General features: G+C 40.9%; 1 protein-coding gene across 9 annotated transcripts in view; it reads left to right on the forward strand.

Moving 5' to 3' along the window:
- APBA1 (amyloid beta precursor protein binding family A member 1) overlaps positions 1–22,907 on the forward strand; it is a 110,855-nt gene that overhangs the window by 70,694 nt on the left and 17,254 nt on the right. For 7 of the 9 annotated variants that reach the window (XM_082241553.1, XM_082241552.1, XM_082241551.1 and 4 more), the window contains 6 exons: positions 937–2,147; positions 11,317–11,418; positions 13,642–13,681; positions 18,215–18,360; positions 20,775–20,807; positions 22,584–22,670. In XM_082241553.1, coding sequence (XP_082097679.1) covers positions 990–2,147; positions 11,317–11,418; positions 13,642–13,681; positions 18,215–18,360; positions 20,775–20,807; positions 22,584–22,670 — 1,566 coding nt within the window. In that variant the 5' untranslated portion in view covers positions 937–989. The remainder of the gene's footprint in view (positions 1–936; positions 2,148–11,316; positions 11,419–13,641; positions 13,682–18,214; positions 18,361–20,774; positions 20,808–22,583; positions 22,671–22,907) is intronic. The other 2 variants (XM_082241555.1, XM_082241556.1) reach the window with 1 other exon arrangement.

Genomic DNA, 22,907 nt, shown 5'->3' on the forward strand with positions numbered 1-22,907 from the left:
CTGCATATCAGAGACTTCAGCTTTGCTCAGAAAAGCAACATGGCTTCCAGCAGCTTGCCGGGGGGGGGGGGGAGAGAGAGAAGAGCCCATTTATTTTCTTATGCCTCTTTGTGGGGCTCTCTTAACAGATCTGAGGTGGAGTTCTTTACTTCAGTGCGGAGAAAAGAAAAGGCTCAGGGCAGGCCATTAAGTTTTTAGAGACAAGAACTGTTCATTGCATGTACTTCTCTGGCATTTTCTTCCCCTCGGATTTATTCAGTGGGTCAGAGTCGGACCATTGAAATGGCTTGTCAGTGGTTTCAGTGGGCCTCCTCAAAAGAGTGGCTTAGTTGGCTACCAGCTAGTGAGCTCAGTTTTCACTTCCCTGTTTTTTTTTCTTTCTGTTTCTGTCTGATCACTTTTGTATAATCTTTTGTTCTGTTATTCTCCACATCTGCCTACTTAGAGCATTTCCCAATTGTTCTGTTAACCATATTACCCCAGGCGGCCTCTGTCCTCCCTGTGCTCTTCTTCTCTTTTGCCCTCCTCCTCCGGTCTCTTATTCTGAGCACGTCTCCTTGGCAGAAGAGGCCTCACGCTGTCCATCTTGTCTGCTTGTCTGTTAAATTCTGGCTAGTCAAATACATTCTCTCCATTCTTGCTAATATCTTAAATTAATTTTTGGTAACACTTTACTTAAATTTTCAGCTTATCAGAACTCACATGTCTGATTCTTTACAGCATATAAGGCAACAGTTGATGTGAACCGCCCAGAGACCTTTGGGTATAGGGCTGTATAGAAATCAATCAATCAAATGAATAAATAACAGTTTATTTTATGTAAAATCAAAAAAGCCAACTGATACTGTATTGTTATATTAATTCTACAGGGCTTTAAGAAGCTCCTTCCTTGTTCCTGTGTAATAAGAGGTGTTCATTTTTTGTCCTTCTTTACAGCCTCAACACACAAAATGTCAAGAGAATAAGTGAGGCTCCCTCGAGAACCTGCCATGAACCATTTTGAGGGACCAGCTGGAGGAGAGGGGAATGATGAACTCGGGAGTAGAGTGGTGAATGAATCTGTGGAGGCTGACCTGGAACATTCGGAGGTAGAGGATGAGCAGCCCCAGTATGCCAGCCATCACCCGAGATGTGCCAACAGCAGCCTTGAAGGACGTTCTCGACAGGAAGAGGAGGAGGGCACGTTGGCCCGCTCAGCTAGCACGGAGAGCGGCTTTCACAACCACACGGATACTGCTGAGGGAGATGTCATAGCCCCAGTGGAGGATGCCTATGAAGGCGACCGCGTGCTGGACAATGAGGATGAGAGTGCCTATGCAGTGCAGTACAGGCCCGAGGCAGAGGAGTACACAGAAAATGCGGAGGCCGAACATGCGGAGACGATTCGTAACCGAACTCTCCCCAACCACTTGCACTTCCACTCCATTGAGCACGAGGAAGCCATGAATGCTGCTTATTCAGGCTATGTGTACACCCACCGGCTCTTCCACCGGGGGGAAGATGAGCAGTACGCCGAGCCCTATGCCGACTATGGGCTGCAGGAACATGTCTATGAGGAGATAGGCGACACGCCTGACCTGGATGTTCGGGAAGGCCTTAGACTCTACGAGCAAGAGAGGGAGGAAGCTGACAACTATCGGAAGGAAGCTCTCGGTGCCCGACTCCACCACTATGATGAGCGCTCTGATGGAGAGTCTGACAGCCCTGAGAAAGAGGCAGAGTTTGCTCCCTATCCAAGGATGGACAGTTATGAACAAGAGGAAGACATTGACCAAATTGTGGCTGAAGTCAAGCAGAGCATGAGTTCTCAGAGCCTGGACAAAGCTGCTGAAGACATGCCAGAAGCAGAGCAGAATGTGGACCCTGGTGATGCTCCTGCTCATGTTCACCATGAAAGCAACCGTCCGCTGTCTGTTGGCGCTAGACCTACAGTTAATGTGGGAGATCCAGTGCAGAGATACAGCAAGGAGAAAAGGGATGCAATATCCCTGGCTATCAAAGACATTAAGGAAGCTATTGAGGAAGTGAAGACTAGGACCATCCGTTCTCCTTATACCCCCGATGAACCCAAAGAGCCCATTTGGGTGATGAGACAGGACATCAGCCCAACCAGGGATAGGGAGGATCAGGGTCCACTAGAGGGAGATGTGAGTATACCAAACAGCTCACATAATAAGAAAACCAAATGTTAAGGCTATGCAGTCAAAATCGCACAAAACTGCATAGCCTAAACATTCGGTTTTCTTATTGTGCTTTTAACTACTTGCGGGGGATGACGACACATAGTTAAATGTTATTTTTCCTTATTAATTGTGTTTGGAAATCAGAATTATTACACTACAAATTCTCCTTTGGCCTTAATAACCTTCATTATTAAGCATTGGCAAAAAAAGGAAAAGAAATATAAAAATAATATTTACATGTGGCTTTGGTAAGATATGTCCCCTCACAGGTTAATTTCTAAATATTTGCGTTGATGCATTTGCTTCTAATAGAAGCTGTGTGTTGCTGAGCACAAACATAGTGTCATGTGGAACTGCGATGGTGTCATGGTCAATATTCTTTTGAATTCTTGTTAGTTTTTCAGTCATCCAGGCAGCAGACTTGTTTTCTTCCACTGCTCATGATCAGCCTGTGTTGATTAGTAGATTCAGAAACTGCGTTCTTGTTTTCAGTTGCCATGCAAAGGAGGTGTTCCTCCTTCTCCCATTAATGTTTTTGTGTTTGGTGTTTCCTAAAGCACCACTGGATGCCTCAGAATATTTGCTGTGGGAATTCAATCCAGTGAATGGCAAGGCTTTAATGAATGTTTTAGGTTGTTGATTGCCAACTACTTAGCGACTTTCTGTTGAGTAAATGCTGTATACATTTTGTTAAATAAAATAATAATAAACAAATCAGGCTAAAATCCTGTACAGTTGACTTTAGTGGAATTATAGCAGCCTAAATGTGCTGCTGCCCCAGCACTTTATCAGATTTGAATTTATTACTTTGTCATCTATTGGGTTTTTTTGGAGCCTCAAAATATACTAAACTTTTGATGAAGCCAGAAGCCAGCTATTCTTTGCGCTTCAGCCTGTACTAGGGTTACTATCTCTAGGGAGTTCTTATTTTGCAGAGTCATTTGCCTGGTTGCACGCCTGCTTCGTAGATATAATCTCGCAGGCTGCATCCCCATCATTTTCTGTTAGGGTATTTGATAGGAAGGATGGGTTGAGAAAGATAAAGCCCTGTTAACTGATATTTTCTCAATCAACAGAGATTTTTAAAATCCTGCACTTTCTGATTGATACTGGAAATGAATGTCAGCAAGGCTTTGGGCGTCGCTATGCAAAAGAAGTGGGGGAAGCAGGCGCCTTGCTCTTCCTGTCCCGTCCCCCGTCCCCCCATCTCCCTGCTATCCAGAAACGAGGCTTAAACTCCCAATGCAAGGACAGGACACAACATTTTCCACAGGGAGAGATGCAAGAATTGCCTTTCAAATGAGATAGAAATAGGGTGTGACAGGTAGTGCAAGACCTCTGCAGGTCTTGTTTTCCGCACAGCCACATCCCATGTGAAGCTGGTTTTGATTTTCAGCTGTAGTGGACAGTAATATTGAAGTTTTGTTTACTTGCAGCATAATTTCTGAGATACTTGTATAGATTCAGTTGCTCCCAAATGTGGGGGTTTTGAGTATTGAGTATATTTGCTAACCTAAACAAATATATTCAGGCTTTTGTCAGAATTCTGAGAACCCCAACTTTCATATTTTTTTTAAAAAAATCATTTTCTATTCCACATGAATAGCCAAGGGCAGCCTTCATAATAAAATATAGTAGCAAAAATATTAAAGTAATGGAAACAAGTAGGACATCCCAAACTTAGTACATTGTTCAACTTCTCTAACTTGATGCATGATGATGATGGAGAAATATTTTGGAGAAATAATAATAGCTTGCAGCTTCTATTCTCATAGGAGAATTTCCCTTAGCAAAAGTTTAGAAACCACTAACTTAAAGAGAGGGTCTTAATTAAGAGCACTTCATGGTTTCCCCAAAAGAAGTGTTTTTTGACAATTATGAGTTGTCTCAATAAAAGGTATCCTTTCCCAACTTTGCATGTCCATCCCATGCAATGCATGTCCATCCCATGCAATGCCTTTTTATTTACACCAAATGCTTTTTGCTCAGTGGTGCAGAAGGACAGTTTGTGACAGCTCTTCCCTGGCTTGCAAACCTCAGACTTTGTGGATTTGTTTTCATTATGTTTAGTAAATGATGCACATGGATGGTCTGGTTTTGTAAGTGGAATGTAACATTTCTGAGGAACACGTTTCTCTTTTCCGCCTCCCTTAGGGGTAATATCCTTTGTTTTCTTTTCGCTTGCCTTTGGGTCCACAGGTTTCCTTTGTTCTCTGCCTGGTGCTGTGCAGCTTTGCAGAGCCTCAGTTTTTCCACAGCAGGGCTCATCTATCATTAACGAAGGGAATAGCAAAGGCGCCTTGAATAATGGAGCAGCTTTCAGGTGCTTCAGGAGCCTGAAATAATGTCACCGGAAGGGATGATACTGTGCCTGACATTTGCACAGCCAAAGTTTTAGAGCTGCTCTTTGGAGCACAGATGGAATTCCATTGGACCTTTGGTGGATAGAATTAACTTCCAAAATTATGCTGTGGCCCAAGTAATTTTTAGTTTTTTTACATGCTTGAATACTTAGACTTTTGCTGACTAAGATACCACTGTTAAAAGGGGGGGGGGTATATTTTTTCCAAATAACGATGAAAGGCTTGATTCAGAATTCTTTGGAGTTGTATTCTTTGGAGTTGTAACACCCCAGAGGACAGGATCACACTTCAAAACGACCTTGACAGATTAGAGAACTGGGCAAAAATAAACAAGATGAATTTTAACAGGGAGAAATGTAAAGTATTGCACTTGGGCAAAAAAAATGAGAGGCACAAATACAAGATGGGTGACACCTGGCTTGAGAGCAGTACATGTGAAAAGGATCTAGGAGTCTTGGTTGACCACAAACTTGACATGAGCCAACAGTGTGACGCGGCAGCTAAAAAAGCCAATGCAATTCTGGGCTGCATCAATAGGAGTATAGCATCTAGATCAAGGGAAGTAATAGTGCCACTGTATTCTGCTCTGGTCAGACCACACCTGGAGTACTGTGTCCAGTTCTGGGCACCACAGTTCAAGAAGGACACTGACAGACTGGAACGTGTCCAGAGGAGGGCAACCAAAATGGTCAAAGGCCTGGAAACGATGCCTTATGAGGAACGGCTAAGGGAGCTGGGCATGTTTAGCCTGGAGAAGAGGAGGTTAAGGGGTGATATGATAGCCATGTTCAAATATATAAAAGGATGTCACATAGAGGAGGGAGAAAGGTTGTTTTCTGCTGCTCTGGAGAAGCGGACACGGAGCAATGGATCCAAACTACAAGAAAGAATATTCCACCTAAACATTAGGAAGAACTTCCTGACAGTAAGAGCTGTTTGACAGTGGAATTTGCTGCCAAGGAGTGTGGTGGAGTCTCCTCCTTTGGAGGTCTTTAAGCAGAGGCTTGACAACCATATGTCTGGAGTGCTCTGATGGTGTTTCCTGCTTGGCAGGAGGTTGGACTCGATGGCCCTCGTGGTCTCTTCCAACTATGATTCTATGATTCTATGATTCTATGTATTTGTGCACTGCATTTAAGACTGAGATGTCAAATACATATATATCAGTTCATAGAATTCAGAATCAAGTAATATATGGAAAGATAAAATGTATGTTCACTATTTTCCTGCTTGCACCAAGTCCTCATGGCTTGTTCACCAAAATGGAAAAGTGAAATAGACTCGAGTACAAGAGGTTCCTAGCCTAGGTAATTTCCCTTTAAATGGAAACCTGAAAAAAGAAGACATCGTCTTGAATGCGGGGACATAGCTAGGAGGAAGATTCATATTACAAAAGTACAGATCTGAAGGATAGCTTTAGGTTTTCCATTTTTTTTATTTTTATATGTATAAAGCTTTATCAGAAGCCCAGTTTAATCAAAGACCAGGGTTGGACATACAAACAAAGGAACATTTTTACTATAGACAATTTATTCTAACTTTGTGAAAAATGCAAGAAGGGGAAAAAGGAAATATTATGACTATGCCTCCTAAGGGCCTTCACTAGCCAGAAGACAGAAATGGGGACTTTCTTACTCTGCAGGGACTAAAGAACCCTTATTCTTAGTCTGATCTACTCCAAAGGCTCAGGGCTTGTAATAAAAGCTTTAAATCTGCTTGAAAAACTGAATTCTATCACATTTGCCAGTAACCCTGAACTATGGTAGCACTTTGTCCTTGTGGCTATTCCATCATCAGATGAAATGTCTAGGATCAGGCTGTGCATTGGGTTGGATCTGGACTTAGTCAAACTTTGAGGGGAAACAATGAGACACTCTAGTCATTATTAACTTCAGGTCCAATTATAATTATGCTTTACTTTCAGTTATAAACTTTTTTTCTGGGGGGGGGATTGCATAACTATAATAGCTCTTAAATTATGCTTGCTTTTTAAAAAAATCTTTGTACTTTAACCACCTAACTGTACATTAATATCATTTATTACTTATTCAGAAGATACCAATAGTACTGCAATTCTGCTAGAAATGTATGTCTTCAAGGCAATAAATGAAAGGAATAGCTGCTTGCTAAGGAAGAATGACCTTCTTATGTATGGGTGTTTGACAACCATTCAGTATCAAATAAGATTAATCTACATAGATAGGATACTAGCAGCATCTCTTGTTACAGGCTTCAATTTCAAGTTCCAGGCACATAACACCACTGGAAAAAGTAATTTGGTGGCACTTGATTGTTAGCAATTAGCAGACAACTCTGAAGTTGAGCAGAACAGCAGCAAAATCAAAATGGAGAATTTTTGGATGTATCAGGCTGAGTATCTTAGGAGAATGGTAAGTGAATTGTAGCAAGAGAGTAACTGTCAATTTAGGATTTTTTTTACTTAACCCCTGAAGGTGTTCTGTCTGCACAATTCCAAACTTTTAATAAGGTTAATGTTGTGTTGCTCTGACATTTCTATGTATGGATGATGTAGGAGCATCCAGAAGCATCTTGGATATTTTCTTTTGAAATTTGGATCTGTTCTGGTGTTTTGGTTCTTACCATAACAACAATTATGATAGGGAAAACAGAATATTTTTGAATTTATTTTTTTAAGTTATGAACAATAAGTATATTCAAGTGGTGCTTAATATTCATTTTTCTGATGCAAAGGTTGCAGTGTACAAAGGATACTGCATTAGAAATCCAAGCAACATACTTGCGAAGAATACAGCCCTTGCTACTGAATATAGCCGTTGTTCTAGAATGTTGTGAATGATACAGAAGAATAGAATAATTTTTCAAAATAAAACTCTGCACCTGTGGTGTATTTTTTTAAAATGGTTGTAGGTTGTAGAGAACTGCTATTTGTGAGATTTTTAAGTGACTGTGGAGGGAGAGTTTGCTTTTCACAATGTGTAACCACATTTATTTTGTCCCGTTGTCACTTCTGGTTAGTCGCTGCAAACTTATGGAGTGATACTGATCTCTTCAGCACTCTCTCCTCCGGCTTTTCTTTTAGCAAATAGAAAGAAGGCATTGGCAAGAGGGAAGTAAGATGAACTGCAATGGACATGGGAAGGGAACTCCCACCCCCACCCCCGTTTTCCTGAAAAAGCAGTGTTTGGTGGGAGGGGAGGACAGACTCTCCTCCTCCTGTGCTTAGAGGTCGGCAGCAGCTGGTCCCCAGACCAGGCCTTTGCTCCAAAGATGTCTTGTGTGAGCAGGCTCCTGCCAGCTGCCCTTCAGCCTCTGGCACAGCTGCGGCAGCGCTGGTGATGGCTAGCCAGGAAATCCCCATGGCTCAGGCTTTCTCCCAAAAAGGCATTTATCAGACAATGTAAGGAATATAATAGACATTTTGGAATTGCTAGAGGTGAACATAAACACCAAAGCAGTGCTGATTTTTGTGGACGCGGAGAAAGCCTTTGACAATATTTCTTGGAGTTTTATGAAAAAGAATCTTCATGGGATGGGGGTAGGCCAAGGATTTGAGAATGGTATGGGTGCGATATATTCTGAACAAAAAGCCAAGCTGATTGTAAATAATGTGATAACTGAGGAACTTAAGATAGAAAAAGGAACACGACAGGGGTGCCCAATTTCCCCATTGCTTTTCATTTCTGTTCTAGAGGTGTTGCTGAATATGATTAGAAATGACCAGCAGGTTAAAGGTGTACAGGTCGGAGCTAAACATTACAAGTTAAGGGCTTTTGCAGATGACTTAGTATTGACCTTACAAGAGCCAAACACTAGCACGAAAAGGGTGTTGGAGATAATTCAACAATTTGGCCAGGTAGCCGGATTCAAACTGAACAAACAAAAAACTAAAGTCTTAGAAAAAAATTTAACAGTCATGGAGAAGGAGAAATTTCAGGAAGAGACAGGTTTGACAGTGGTTAAGAAGGTGAAATACCTAGGGGTTCATCTGACATCTAAAAATTTGAACTTGTATAAAGACAACTATGAAAAATGTTGGTCAGAAATTAGTAAAGATCTAGAAATATGGTCAAATTTGAAACTGTCAATGTTAGGCCGAATTGCAGTTATTAAGATGAATGTATTGCCTAGAATGCTATTTTTGTTTCAAACTTTGCAGATTCTCGACAAGATGGACTGTTTCAAGAGGTGGCAGAAAGACATTGCGAAATTCATCTGGCAGGGCAAAAAGCCCAGAATAAAATTTAAAGTACTTACAGATGCAAAAGAAAGAGGGGGATTTGCCCTGCCGGACTTAAAACTGTACTATGAAGCAGCAGCGTTTTGCTGGCTGAAAGAGTGGATGCTCCTCGAGAACACAGATATCTTGGATTTAGAAGGTTTCAATAACACATTTGGTTGGCATGCATATCTATGGTATGATAAAATCAAAGTGCATAGGTCCTTTAAAAATCACATTGTCAGAAAAGCGTTGTTTAATGTTTGGATAAGATATAAAGACTTGTTGGAAAACAAAACCCCTAGATGGTTGTCACCCTTGGAGGCTAAAGCACTGAAGAAACTCAATATGGAGGCCGGATGGCCAAAGTATTGGGAAATTCTGGAACAAGATGGAGATAAATTGAAATTACAGAGTCATGAGAAATTGAAACCTAAAGTACGAGATTGGCTCCATTATTATCAAATAATGGAGGTTTACAAACAAGACAGGAAAATTGGCTTCCAGGTGGAGAAATCAAAATTAGAAACTGAATTGTTAGAACCCAATACCAAGAACTTGTCAAGAATGTATAATTTGCTGCTGAAATGGAATACACAAGATGAAACAGTTAAATCGGCTATGATTAAGTGGGCACAGGACATTGGTCATAACATTATGTTTGCTGACTGGGAATGGTTGTGGAACACCGGTATTAAATTTACGGCATGTAATGCCTTAAAGGAAAATATTATGAAAATGATCTACAGGTGGTACATGACCCCAGTCAAGCTAGCAAAAATTTATCATTTGCCTGACAATAAGTGTTGGAAGTGTAAAGAAACTGAAGGTACTTTTTATCACCTTTGGTGGACGTGCCCGAAGATTAAGGCTTTCTGGGAAATGATATATAATGAAATGAAAAAGGTACTTAAATGTACTTTCCCTAAGAAACCAGAGGCCTTTCTCTTGGGCATTGTTGGCCAATTGGTGTCAAAGAAAGATAGAACTTTCTTTATGTATGCTACAACAGCAGCAAGAATACTCATCGCAAAGTATTGGAAGACACAAGATCTACCCACTCTGGAAGAATGGCAGATGAAAGTGATGGACTATATGACACTGGCTGAGATGACTGGCAGAATCCGCGACCAGGGGAAGGAGACGGCAGAAGAAGAATGGAAGAAATTTAAAATCTATCTTAAGGACTATTATAAACTTGATGAATGTTAGAATGTCGAGGTTTTGAGAAAGAAAGGGTTACAGCGATATAAGATTAGACTGAAGGAAAGACTAAGAGGACATATGTTTGACAGAACTATTTAGAGGTTGCTGGGAAATTTTGGACATTGGGATGCAGAAAGGGGAGGTATGGGGGAGTCCGAGAAACAAGGTTTATGAAAAAAAAAAAGTTATGAAATTATACGTGTTTGTATGTCTTTTTTATGTTTGTATTGTTTTAAAAAAATTTGTAAAACCAATAAAAATTTATTTTTTAAAAAAAAAGGAAATCCCCATGGCTTCAGCCCTGGAGGTTTTGAGAGTGGGTTCAAGGGGCTTCTCTGCATCTCCAAGAAGTGCTTGGTTCCTCTGAATTGTTGCCCCCTTGACTGGGGGGTGGGAGGGACACGAGGCGGGGCAAAGGGGAAAGAGGAGGAGAGCTGCAGCCTGGAAGGACTCCGCATGGTAAAAGAAATAAGAACCGAGTTGGTTTGATTTGTCACCTATAATGTAATTTCTGTTGTTTTACTGATATTTGTAAGCTGCTGTCAGAGTTCTTTCCCCCAACCAAAGAGCAAGATAAAAAGGCTTTAAATACTAATAGTAATAATTTTCAAAAATCTTTCTCTGCTTCCATACTTCTGATTACACTGAGCGCTGCACCCCGTAGTCACCTTTGCCGGGACTTCACTGTCCATGGGGTCCTTTACTTTTTTTACCTTTTACTTCTGATTACATTGTATAAACTAGAACTCAGTTTTGTATTACATGGTTGTCCTCATATTTTCAATGTAAGCTTGGCTCTCTGATTTTACTTTCTATTGAATTTGACCAGAAGTAAAGATTTAAAGAAGAAAAAGATATCCAGCCACAAAAGTGCTGTTTATACAAACAGCCTGATAAACAGCTTTCTCTCAGGCATGACTTGGGAGGGTTTTAATGTCTGGATTTGTTGTTGCCTCAGTCATGGGCTTTAATTTAATTTGCTGCTTAATTACATATTTATCAGCAGTATTAAGCCAAAACTCACTACAGGCGGGTTGAAAATCATATGTCCCACTTCTTACTAATGTACTTTTTCCTAATGTACTTATTAATGTACAGTTTTCTTGCATTGTCTTTTGCCCATATCTGCAGCTCCCCCCCCAAAAAAAAATTAGTGGTTCAACAATAATTTTATTATTTACATTTATGCAGACCTAAAATTAATAGGACTTGCTTCTAAGAAAATATAAATCTGAATATAATTCCATGAAATGCTGCATGTTTAATTTTGCTGGAACCCTTTGCCCAGTCCTCAATCTCAAAGCAACAAATACCATTTATTGTTCTGTCAGCATTTTATTTCATTGTGTATCTTTTCTCTGTCTAGTCTCCATCTCCTGATTCATCTTCCCCACGAGGCGCTGAATCATCAGGTCTGCAGCATCACCAAGATGTCTGTGGAACAGCAGAAACCCCCACCAAGAAGGAGGTAGAGTTCAAGTCTTTTTAAAAGCAGTAGTTTTACTGGAAATGTTCCCCATATTTAGGACTCCTTAATTGTGTTCTGTGCATTAAACAATCTTTTAAAAAATGATTTATTTATAGTAAGCAATAAGCTTTTTAGATTTAGGCTGCAGTCTGCAATACATGTATTCACCAGTAGATTTGAATCCAATCTGATTTAGGAATGCAGCTTTTATTAGGTAGTGTTATGTTTAATAGACTGGAGGCCTTGGATGTAAGCACTGCTGGAATCACTGATAACTATTCCTAAATTTAGTATATTAGAGATATTCCCACAGTTCTTTTTTAACAAACAGCAGCACCTTCCTCAGGGGAGAAATGAGAATTGCCACAACACTTTCCAAATGGCTTTCCTCAAAGCAGAGTCCAATTTCCATAGTACTACAATCCGCTGCCCAAAGACATGCCCGTTACTTTACTTTGAAATGCTTTGTCCTAATAGGTTAACAGTAGAATTCTTTATAGTGTCTGCTTACTAGTAATATTTGATGTGGGTTTTTTGAGGGGTGGGCATCTTTTCCAAAGAGCACATAAAATGTGCTCCTTAAAGGCAGCAGTGATACTGATTCCTTGGAATTCATTGGCACTAGACTTTCTAGCTGTGCAAAGTCAGAACTGAATCATTTCTGCTTCACCTGCCTGGACACACTATGGAGACATGAACCTCAGGAATCTCTCTTCTAAAAGTGGAAATGCAGATGTCCCACCCCCTCAGGCTCAGTTGACCAAGATGTTAAAGTTGGGGTACTTCCCTCTCAAAATTTCCAGGCATTTGGACATATTTGCTCTTTTCCTGAAATCTGAAGGATATATCAGTGTCAGCCAAACCTAAGAGCTATATTCTGAATAACTGCACACAGTTATTCTGTCCATTTGGGGAAATAGCTTTCTTAAGAATAATTTTTAATTAAAAAATACCAATCACAGTTTCTCAGGGCAGGCTGACACTTATCGTGTTAAGGAATGTGCCAGTATGAAGTTACTCTCAAAAGGTATCATGTACTCTCTCTCTCCTCCTTTCTCCAGCCATTTAGTGAGATATGAAATGTTTCGCTTCTGCACAGATTTTTTTCTATAAAGCCAAATGCCTAAATGGAGGGAGTATCAGTCAGGAGATTACACAAATGTATTTGTAACAAATATTTGTTCTGAAGGATAATAGATATTTGTAAAAACTACTCTCTCTGAAGGAAAGAATCAAGATTTATAGTAATAATGATAGCTATAATAATAGTAAAGCTTTTATATCAGTTAATTGAAGGCTGTGTGTTTTATACCACTAAGCTTTTCTCAGAAATGCTCTTTGTTGTTCTGCTGCTTTATTATCTCTGCTTACTTGAATCCAGAAGATAAACCACTTTAATCTGCTCATGGCAATTGGATGAATTATTTAAAAGGATATTGGAGTCGGAGTATCAAAAATAGAGGCATTGCAATAGATCAAATGGCTGCAGAAGCAGGTTCCCTGGTGGAAATAAATGTCACAATCTCACACCAGTACTTAATTTCCTGAAAGTGTCTTGTCAGCAAGAGGTCTTCCGTTATTTGGTAGTAATTGATACTTCTATTTGACATTTTTCTCTTTACTAGTTATTTTCTTGTTCCAAGATGCTGTTCTATAGGACCTAATCAAACTGTAGCTTCAGTTTTATTGTATTTTATGGATTTTAAACATTTCCTGTGTTTACTTGGAAGTAAGTCCCATTGTGTTTCTTTGTGTGTTTAGGGATTGTTTGTGTTCAATCAAAGTGGATTAATTTTTACCTTAAAACTACCAGTTTATCTAAACTTCAGAAATGAGCGAGATTACTAAGAAGTTATTTCGCATAAATGTAAGCCTAAGACCCTGAAGACATTGCCAGAGTCTCTTTAGTTTTTTTGTTTCTGTTCATGACATGATAAATGTTTGTGACATCTTTGGAACTTTAAAAATCTGTCATTCGTAGGAAAGGCAGCCTGGAAATGCTTTATTGATGCTAATGGTCTAGACTACACTCTAGGATAACTTCTTAATAATTAACCGATCCTTTGAAATATGTATACATATTTCTTACTAGGCTGTCCACAGAGATCGGGTAACAACTGGCAGTGTGTGATGAATAACTTTGCCAGTTCTGCATGAAAGGCTTTTTAATGCATACCTCAGCATGCTTAGCTTAGTTTGATATCCTGTTTGTCTTAATTACAGTCAAGAAAAAGCTTGGCTTCTTTCCCAACCTATGTTGAAGGTAAGCTATCAAAATCTCTCTCTCTTTCTTTAAGTTTTAAAACCTTTTCATATAAGTGCAATGTGAGTTAAAAACAGGTGTTAATCCGTTCACACAATCTGTTTAGTAACTTTCTCAAGTGCTTGTTCTCCAGGGAGAACAACTTTCTCAAGTGCTTGTTCTCTGCACACAGAGCAGAATGTAGGGCCTCTGCTGCTTTTGCCAGCACTCGGTGGAGAAGCTTTGTCACATTAGAAACAAAACTTGCAAGTTTAAGAAAGACAACCCAGGCACACCAGGGAGAAGGTTCTAGCGTAGCTTGTTCCTCTTGCTCCTACTGTAGTCACAAACTGGATCTCTCCCTACACACTGCAACTGATATTTGCCTCAGGAGAAAAGCCCTCATTGATGTCTGTCTGGATGACAATGATAATTCAGAGTCCTCCATGTAGGGACAATGGCATGGGCAAAGTTCTTTTTTTAAAAAAAGTGTCTTCTCCCATGCTGTAGTCCTGGGGCTGCTATTTCGTAAAGAAAAATCCTTGTACTCATCATGTCTACCTTGGTCCATGTGGACCTCCTCTAAGAGAAACCCCACCTCCTCTTTTAAGCTTTGCATTGGGTTCAGCTTCTCATTGCCTCCAGGCCAAATTCAGCCAGAGGAAGATGACCCAATGTCACAGAAGGGCATTCAATTCAGTGAAGACAAGGTGAGAGCCACATTTTGCCAATTTCTTCCTCTTCCCCTCCCTGCTCCAAGCTTCCTGTATCCCCTTCGACACACCAGGCTGTTTTGAAGGGCTCCCAACTCTATGGAATCAATTGTTTTGCTGTGCTGGAAACTGCAAGGAGGGAAGGGAAATAAGCAGAAATGGATCTTCGTCCCTCCCTCCACTGGGAGCCCTTCTGGAAGGGCCAGGACACCACTTGGATTTGGGGTTAATACATCCAGTTTGCTAACATGCTTGTGTTGGTGCACTATGTCCAACATGGATTGGGGCCTAAAAGCATTTTCAGGCAGTTTTGTTTGTGAATATTAATAATCACAATTAAAACTAATAGTGACAATAATGTTGTCTGCATGCTTTTGACTATATGCTCGATTCTGTCCTAATGTCTTGTGCGAACAAGCTCTCTGGGGGCTTTTATATGCCGATGTTAATGGTCACCTGAATATTAGCCTTCAGTTGCACAACCAGTAAACCAGTAACCAGTAAACTACTTAATGAGTACGTAAATTTGTATTTTGTTTAACCAAAGGTTGGATAACCTTTGGCCCTCCAAATATTGCTCCCATCTTCCCTGACTGTTGGCCATGCTGATTGGGTTTGATAGAACTTGATGTCCAACAACAGGTTAGCCCACCCCTGGTTTAGGTACATTAAAATTTATTTAGTTATTGCATTTATATCCTACCTTTCCTCCAAAGAGCTTAGGAGAGGGTCCCTGGGTCTTCTCCCACCCTCAAAAACCCTGTGAGGCAAGTTAGGTGGAGAGTGTCTGCCCCTGGTGTAAGATTCTTGGCTCAGTGGAGGTTGGGTCAGTCTTAGTCCAACACTGTGCAGTTCTGACTTTTGTTCAGAACATTATTCTTTATATTCTGATGTCTCTACTATTGCCCGAAAATATATCCTCTGTGAACATTATAAATTGCCTTAGGTTGCAGACCTATAACGTCCTTAGCAACAAATAAATCCCATTAAGCCCACTGGAAACATGGATAGTATTGGACTAACTTATGGACTATTTATAATTGTGTGCATGCAGCTGAATTGGTTAACGGATTGCATCATTAAAATTATGTTTTATTGAATACTAATTTGTTTATTGATGGTTGTTGTTTTTCAGTTGACAGTGTTTTGTCTCAACCCCCACAAATTCTTCTTGTATTGTGGAATTATCTATTACACACTCTATGCTTTTACATTTTTCAGCATAAATCATTTTTTAAGATTTTTGGTTGGATTTGTAGCTGGTTAACTGACAGAACTCAAAGAGTGCTCATTCATGGTTCCTCACCACCCTGGCAAGAAGTGGCGGGGGGGCGGGGGGGGGCACAGGGTTCTGTCCTGGGTCCATTGTTGTTCAATGCTTTTATAAATGACTTGGATGAGGGAATTGAGGGGATGCTCATCAGATTTGCAGATAACGCCAAACTGGGAGGGGTGGCTAGTTCTGCAGAAGACAGAATCAGAATTCAAAATGACCTTAACAGGTTGGAGAACTAGGCCAAAACTAACAAGATAAATTTCAGCAAGGTCAAACGTAAGGCTCTGCACTTGGACAGAAAGAACCAGATACACAAATATAGGATGGGGGACACCTGGCTTACTTGCCATACATGTGAAAAGGATCTAGGGATTTTGGTGGACCACAAGCTTAACATGTCAACAGTGTGAAGTAGCAGCAAAAAAACTAATGCTATTCTAGGCTGCATCAACAGAAGTCTAGTGTCCAGGTCAAGGGAAGTAATAGTCCCACTCTATTCTGTCTTGCTCAGACCACACCTAGAATACTGTGTCCAATTTTGGGCACCACAATTTAAGAAGGATGTTGACAAGCTGGAAGGTGTGCAGAGCAGGGCAACCAAGATAGTCAAGGGTCTGGAAACCAAGCCCTATGACATGGAAGAGGGAACAAGCTTGTTTTCTCCTGCCCTGGTAGGTAGGACTTGAACCAATGGCTTCAAGTTACAAGGATGAAATTCCAACTAAACAGGAAGAATTTTCTGACTGTAAGAGCTGTTTGATAGTAGAATTGTCTCCCTTGGGAAGTTGTGGACCCTCCTTCCTCGGAGGTTTCAGCTGATTCCTACATTGCAGAGGGTTGGACTGGATGACCCTTGGGTCCCTTCCAACTCTACAGTTCTATGATTCATACAATCTGAGCAAGGGCGTTGAACATTTAAAGCACAAACATGATTTACAATAAGCCAGGTTTCCAATTTGAATTCCTGCTTTCAAAGATGTCAAGTAGACTATGATTTAGAGTGCTCAACCTAATTGTAAATCTATTCTCAAAGAGAGAAGTTGCATTGTGTTGAAGATCATCTGGCTTGGAATGCCAGAAAAGGCTAGAATCCGTAACCTGCATGGGAGAGAACAATGATAACATTTGTTTTCTCTTTTTGCGACTGTACTTCTGCTTGTAACACTGGGTTATTGGCAGTGGGAACACCTAAAGTGGAAAGTGAATACAGAAGTCCCACAGTTATCTCTCACACACATGCATATCCTTTCTTTTGATTCTTCTCATATTTGAGTTATAATGTACCCTTTTTTCCTCTGGGGGCAGTGGAAGCAAAAAAGATCTCATTGGCCTGCAGATCAAGCTGTGTTGTTTGTTAGCCAGACTGTTGTATTTTCTCTTCCCTGCACCAGGACTATATGACTAAGCTGGAATATTCTGTCCAAAGGAGTACACTGTGTTGCTGTCATGTGCAAAACTGTATGTACTTTGTAGGAACAAGCCAGTTAATTTAACACAAAAAACAAATCATCTGTCAAATAATTTTAGGAACTAGTCATAGACTTGTAGTTAGTCCAGCTAAACTGAGTTAAGGCTAAGGTAGTTTTTTAACAGGTTATGGATACCTTTTAGGATCTCCTGAGTTGAGAGCTATTTGGTCAGGGGCAGCTGCTGGGACTTGTAGGGAAGAAGTCCCTCTGCTAAGTGGAGCGAGAGCCAATTAATTTTAGTTTTCCCCCATCTTCCTCCTCCTGTGTTCTACAAGGGCAACACCAATATGATTCTCCCAGGACCGGTTGTAAGGCAGGTCGGGGGGGGGGGCTAGCCTGAGGTTGGTGGGGCAGTTTGACATTCACTGGCATGGACCAGTCTCCACTGCATTTGGGGCAAGGTGTGGGTCTAGGTTAATGTTTTCTTTCTAGGATTGCCTTTGCTGGGTACATATCAGTGTCTGGCCTTTGTTATTGCAGAGAAAACCTTGGAAAGATGCAGGTGATATCTGGGGAAAGGAGACATTGCTTCCACAAAGAAGCTGGGCAGAGCTTCCGTTGGTAAAGCCACAATTGCTCAGCAAATAGGTGGCTGCAGAGAAACCCTGCCTGTGCTGCCTCATTGACACCAGAAAGGCGACTGGATGCGTCCTCATCACAGGAGAAACTGAGCTTCCCGTATGCTTCTGCACATGCACAGAAAGCTGCATTTTCAGCTGTGTGTCATTTTGCACCTTGTTTTTAGCCTATCTGATGTTATATAACCCTGGTTGTAGGTGGGGTTGGGGCCAAGCCAGTGCTTTGTGCCTTTCTGACAAGGAAAGAGAAAAATCCATTGAGATTATTTTGCTTCAGGGTGAACTTTTGTTTCAACTGAATGAGCAAATGTAAGAGTCAGGTTGGATTATCAAGTGCTGTCTCTGTGACAGAGAGGCTGGTCGCTCTTTGTCTCCTCTCATTGTATCTGATCTTTTGCTATCGTGATGAATTTCAACCAGTCCAAAGCCTTTGCTTCTGGCACCAGAAGTGGAGTGTTCTCTCTCTTTCCCATTAGCAGCATCATTTTGCTCAGTAATTCAATTTTTCCATCCTGTAGTTCCTGGACCCTGTGATCCTGAAGATTTAATTGATGGAATCATATTTGCTGCCAATTACCTTGGCTCTACTCAGCTTCTTTCAGACAAAACTCCGTCCAAGAATGTGAGGATGATGCAAGCTCAGGAAGCTGTGAGCCGAATCAAGGTGAGGAATCTTTCTTGCTGTCTGTCTCTATGGAAGAGTCAAAGCTCAATCTAGGAATGGTGCATGCCGAAACTCCCTTCTGAAATGCACGCTAGTAGTAATTTGTGTTTGGACCCCAAAATTTGCCAGGTCATTTTTTCATATACAATAAGTTGTTTTCATGCTCTGCGGGTGACATCATACAGCAGTGGACGTTATTACATAATCCTTATAATCTGAACAAAAGGGGTCTCTGGAGGGAAATTAATATTTCCACCGTTATTCTAGGCACAGATTATCCAACCCATCCACAGTGTTCAGCCCTGTAGGCCGACTTCCGAATAGTTTGGAGAGGCCTGTGGGGGGTGCGGTGGGTTGGAGGGTGAAGGAAGGATGGTTTGGGAGACTGAATACACCGTCTTGCTGTTTTAACATATATTGCATTGCGATCAAGCCCAAGAAGAATGCTCACACGAACATGATGACCATGGAATGGGTATTGAGGATTTACTATGCAGGGAGGAAAAAAATACTGATATACAGTAGTGCTAAGTTGAATCTATGCAGCCTTTTCAAAAATGTGCTGGTAAGATTGAAGAAGTTTTAAATGGCATTTTGTGTATTTTCTGGTAGATATCTGACATAAACACAGAATTTGTAAGAAGTATAGATACGTACAGTATATTTTGTATTTTTAAAAATGTATTTTAATAGTATTTTAAATCCATCCTGTGTATTATCCAGCACAAACTGCCAAAACTGTTATCTTTGTACTGGTGCCAGTAACTGGGAGCACTGCTGCCCCTGTGCCTCAGCCCCTGGCCCATTGAGTGGCTGGGGAGGCCTGGATGGTTCTGGCCCATTAGTGGTTCATTGAAGTCTTTAACCACCTTCACAGCTTCAAGGGTGCTGGGTGTTCCTGACCTTGCCCTTCCCCTCTGGCCCAGCAGGGGTGGGCAGCAACAGTACTGGTGTCAGGAGGGGGTCACTGCACCAGCTTGGTTCATTGGGATTGTTCAGTCTCCTGTTTGGTGCCTCAGAATGGCCATTCCCCAAAGGAGTGTGTGTCTCTAGAGCACAGCATGGAAGGGACACAACAGAAATACTTCTGTCTAGACCCACATCTTTGTGTTCTTTCTAGCCATCTGTACAATCACTCCTCCTAGATTATGCCTCAGCTCCACATTCAGGGTTTCTGTGTTTACCATTTGTAGCAGTAGAGCTGCTGAGATTTTCTGGATTTTTTTGGCATGCATTCACATGTTATCATTGTTCAGTTAGAAATAATGTAAACCCCCCCCCCAAAAAAAAAAATCCTGCCACACAAACAAAAATCAACTTTTGTGAAAGATCTGGAATGAATTCTCAATATTTTTGTTAGTGTGGCACCTAAGTCTCTGTGTGGAAGGTTGATGGGCCTGGTTTGGGAGACAGCCGCTTTGTGCCACGTCTCTGATCAGTTTTCAAGTCAGTTTTGTGTCAAAACATCTCCTCCTTGTGGGCCCAAATGGCTGCTAGCCATTCATATAGTACACAATACCTGGAATCCTAGACAGTTGGCCTTGGTCGTAGGCATCCTCCTTATGGTGTGATCCTTTAGCACATACACATCGAAGACCCAGTATAGGAGTTGACAGAGGCACACCATTTCCTCGCAGTGCTGCTCATCTGGCGGGGGACGATTTTTTAAAAAATCTGCCATGCTCATGCCAATTGCCACCAGGAGGCTGTGGGGGCTCAGGAGCCCTCCAGTAGAATAGCCATTTGTCAGTTGCCCAAAGGCTGGTTTACAGTTGCAGCTGCCAAGTGGAGGTGGCTTGCAACATCCTCTGCAGGACAACTACTCTGTGTGTGTAGAGCAGGGGGCAAGCTGAAGGGTGAGCATCTTTTTCTCCTTGGAAGTGGAGGCCAAGGATCTACATGGCAAACCATCTGGCTGAGGATGTTTTCAAGCAGCCTCCACAAAAATAAGACTCATTTGTTTATATTGAGTTCTAGTACCATGTTTAGGATTGGATGGAGTTTGGCTGTATTGGAGTGCCAGGGCTGGATAACTTTTCTCTTGTGGATTTAAGAAATGATGTTTCATATGTATTCAGTAGCAACAGCTGAATTTGCTCTTTAGCAGAATTATTTCTCTCTCAACAGTAGATTCTCCTTTAAGACAGCTAGTCTTTTTTTAAAAAAAAAAGTTACTGAGCATAATGTTTTCCTTTTTCTGTCTGTCTGTCTGCCTTCCTCTCTCGACTGGTGTCTATGTACAGGGTTATTTTATAAAACTTTACTCTCCTGTGTGAAATTTGAATTATGAAGCAGAACTTAATTTGGCTAGATGGCAGTCCTAGTCCTGATGTTCTAGATCCCTCCTTGACTTGGAGTCTCTGAAAGTACCTCTCTAACTATTCTCCTGTCTCTGTTTATTACATGCTAAGCAGATGGCCCAGAAATTAGCCAAAAGCAGAAAGAAGGTGCAGTACAAACTCATCAGCTTGATGTTTTTCCTGTTTTTTTGTTTTTGTTTTTTGTTTTGTTTTTGCATTTCTTACTTTTGATTTTCACATTTTATTTTAAAAAATTCTGTATCCAGCAAACCTTTTCTTACAATTTGTTTGAACCCCCATAAATTGACATTTTTCAAATAACCGGTAGCATGGTTTACTCTTTGTTGTTTACCATTAGCCATTTCATGTTAGTAGAGTAATGCAAAGTAGGGTAATGGAAAGGTTTAATTAAATGGAAAATAGGCTTTCCCCAAAACTATCTTCCAACTATAGAGCTGACTGAGAAAGGTTTTAAATATATCAAATGATATGCTTCTAAAACTGTGTATTTCAGCTTGTGTTTAAACGGTAGTTTCATGTGATTTCATGGAGGTTATTAAATTGCTGGATGCAAAAAAACCCAAACCTTTATAGACATAAAGTTATATACTATACTAAGATTACTAAATACATATCATTGTGGGATTTAAATGGAATTTTTAGGTGCTTTTCTAAAAATTTGGCCAATTTTTACTGTACGAAATTGTGCTCCTAGCCGTTTAGCCTCTAGTGACCACAAGGACTCTTCTACCAGAACTGCATCATACATTCCTGTATTATACATCACAGACTCTGATCTTTGGGGTGTGTTGGGCGTTTTTGTTTTCCATTTTTTCCATTTTTGCAGGCTTTGTGACATGCTCTTTTTGCCAGAACAACCATGAGTGGGGAAAAATGTAAACGGGCATGTGTGAAAAGGAGTGTTTTTGGACTGTCTCAGAATACAATAAGAGGGCCCCATTTGTATAATCATCAAAGGAGAGAAGAGCTCGGCACTTTGGGGTCATGACCTTGCAATTACCTGTCCCATTCTTCTGGGGTACTGAGGACAAGGTTATTCCTTCATTCACTTATTAAATACAATTTATAAATAGATATATACAAAAGGTCCAAATTTTCCTAATGCAAAATTATTATTCAAATATAAAAAGGCTGCCATTGAGAAAAGGTCACTGTATATATCCTTGTCCATTTCTTCTCTGTGCCACCTTCCTTAACTCTGTTAAATAACCACTCTGCAATAGAGAGCTAACCAACATGGTGCTCCCCAGACCTGCTTGGGCTTCAGCTCCCATCCTGCCTGACTGTAGGCTGTGTTGGCTGGCAGCTTGCATGGGAGTTGGACTCCCATAACATCTGGAGGGCACCACGCTGACTACTCCTCTAACAGAGATGGGATTATAGAGTTCCCCCCACTGCCGGTGAAGGACATGATTGCAACATTAGGAAGTTAACAATCAAGACAAATACCAGAGGTTTGTGTATACTCAGGCTCTCCTTGAACCCACTAAGCATCTCTTGGTCACTTCATAGGCTCAGGGAGCTCCCAGTTATGGCAGTGAACATCACAGTACTTTCTTTCTATGTGTGGGAAAGCGGAGGAGGGATATGTGCAAGAGCGCAAGTCTAGCTTCCCCTTAAAGGAACAGGGATAATGGGCAAGAGATTTGTAGGGAATTAACACTTTTGTGCACAGTACTGACTTGAGCTCGTAACTCACATTTCGTACCCCTATAGACAGCTTCCGTACCTCTATGCATAACATTAGCTTCTGCTATCTTAATGCTACATATTGCATTGCTCTTCTGATGACTGTGTCCTAAGGCTTTTTTGAATTGTGATCTAACACACTTCTGTTCACGGATTCTCCTCAAATGCTTGTTTGTTGTTGCTGTTACTGATTAACTCTGACCTTAATTGCAGGCCCCTGAAGGTGAATCTCAGCCCATGACAGAAGTTGACCTCTTCATTTCAACGCAGAGAATAAAAGTGCTGAATGCAGACACTCAGGTACAGCAAATACCCATCACTTTATCAAGATAAGACAGTGTTGTCTTATCATCATTGATTCATCACCCATTTCTTTATTTGCATTTGTTCCTTTTATTAACCTGAAGGTAGCATGTTTTAGATCATTTATTAGGGGGTGAAGTGAGGCAGGAAGATCATTGCACCCTGAATGTTTTATAAAAGGAGCTATCAACATAGTTTTGTTTTATTTTTGTCATTCATTTCACAAAGGTTATT

Source organism: Podarcis vaucheri (genome assembly GCF_965113315.1).
Source record: "Podarcis vaucheri genome assembly, chromosome: 11".
NCBI classification, from domain to species: Eukaryota; Metazoa; Chordata; class Lepidosauria; order Squamata; family Lacertidae; genus Podarcis; species Podarcis vaucheri.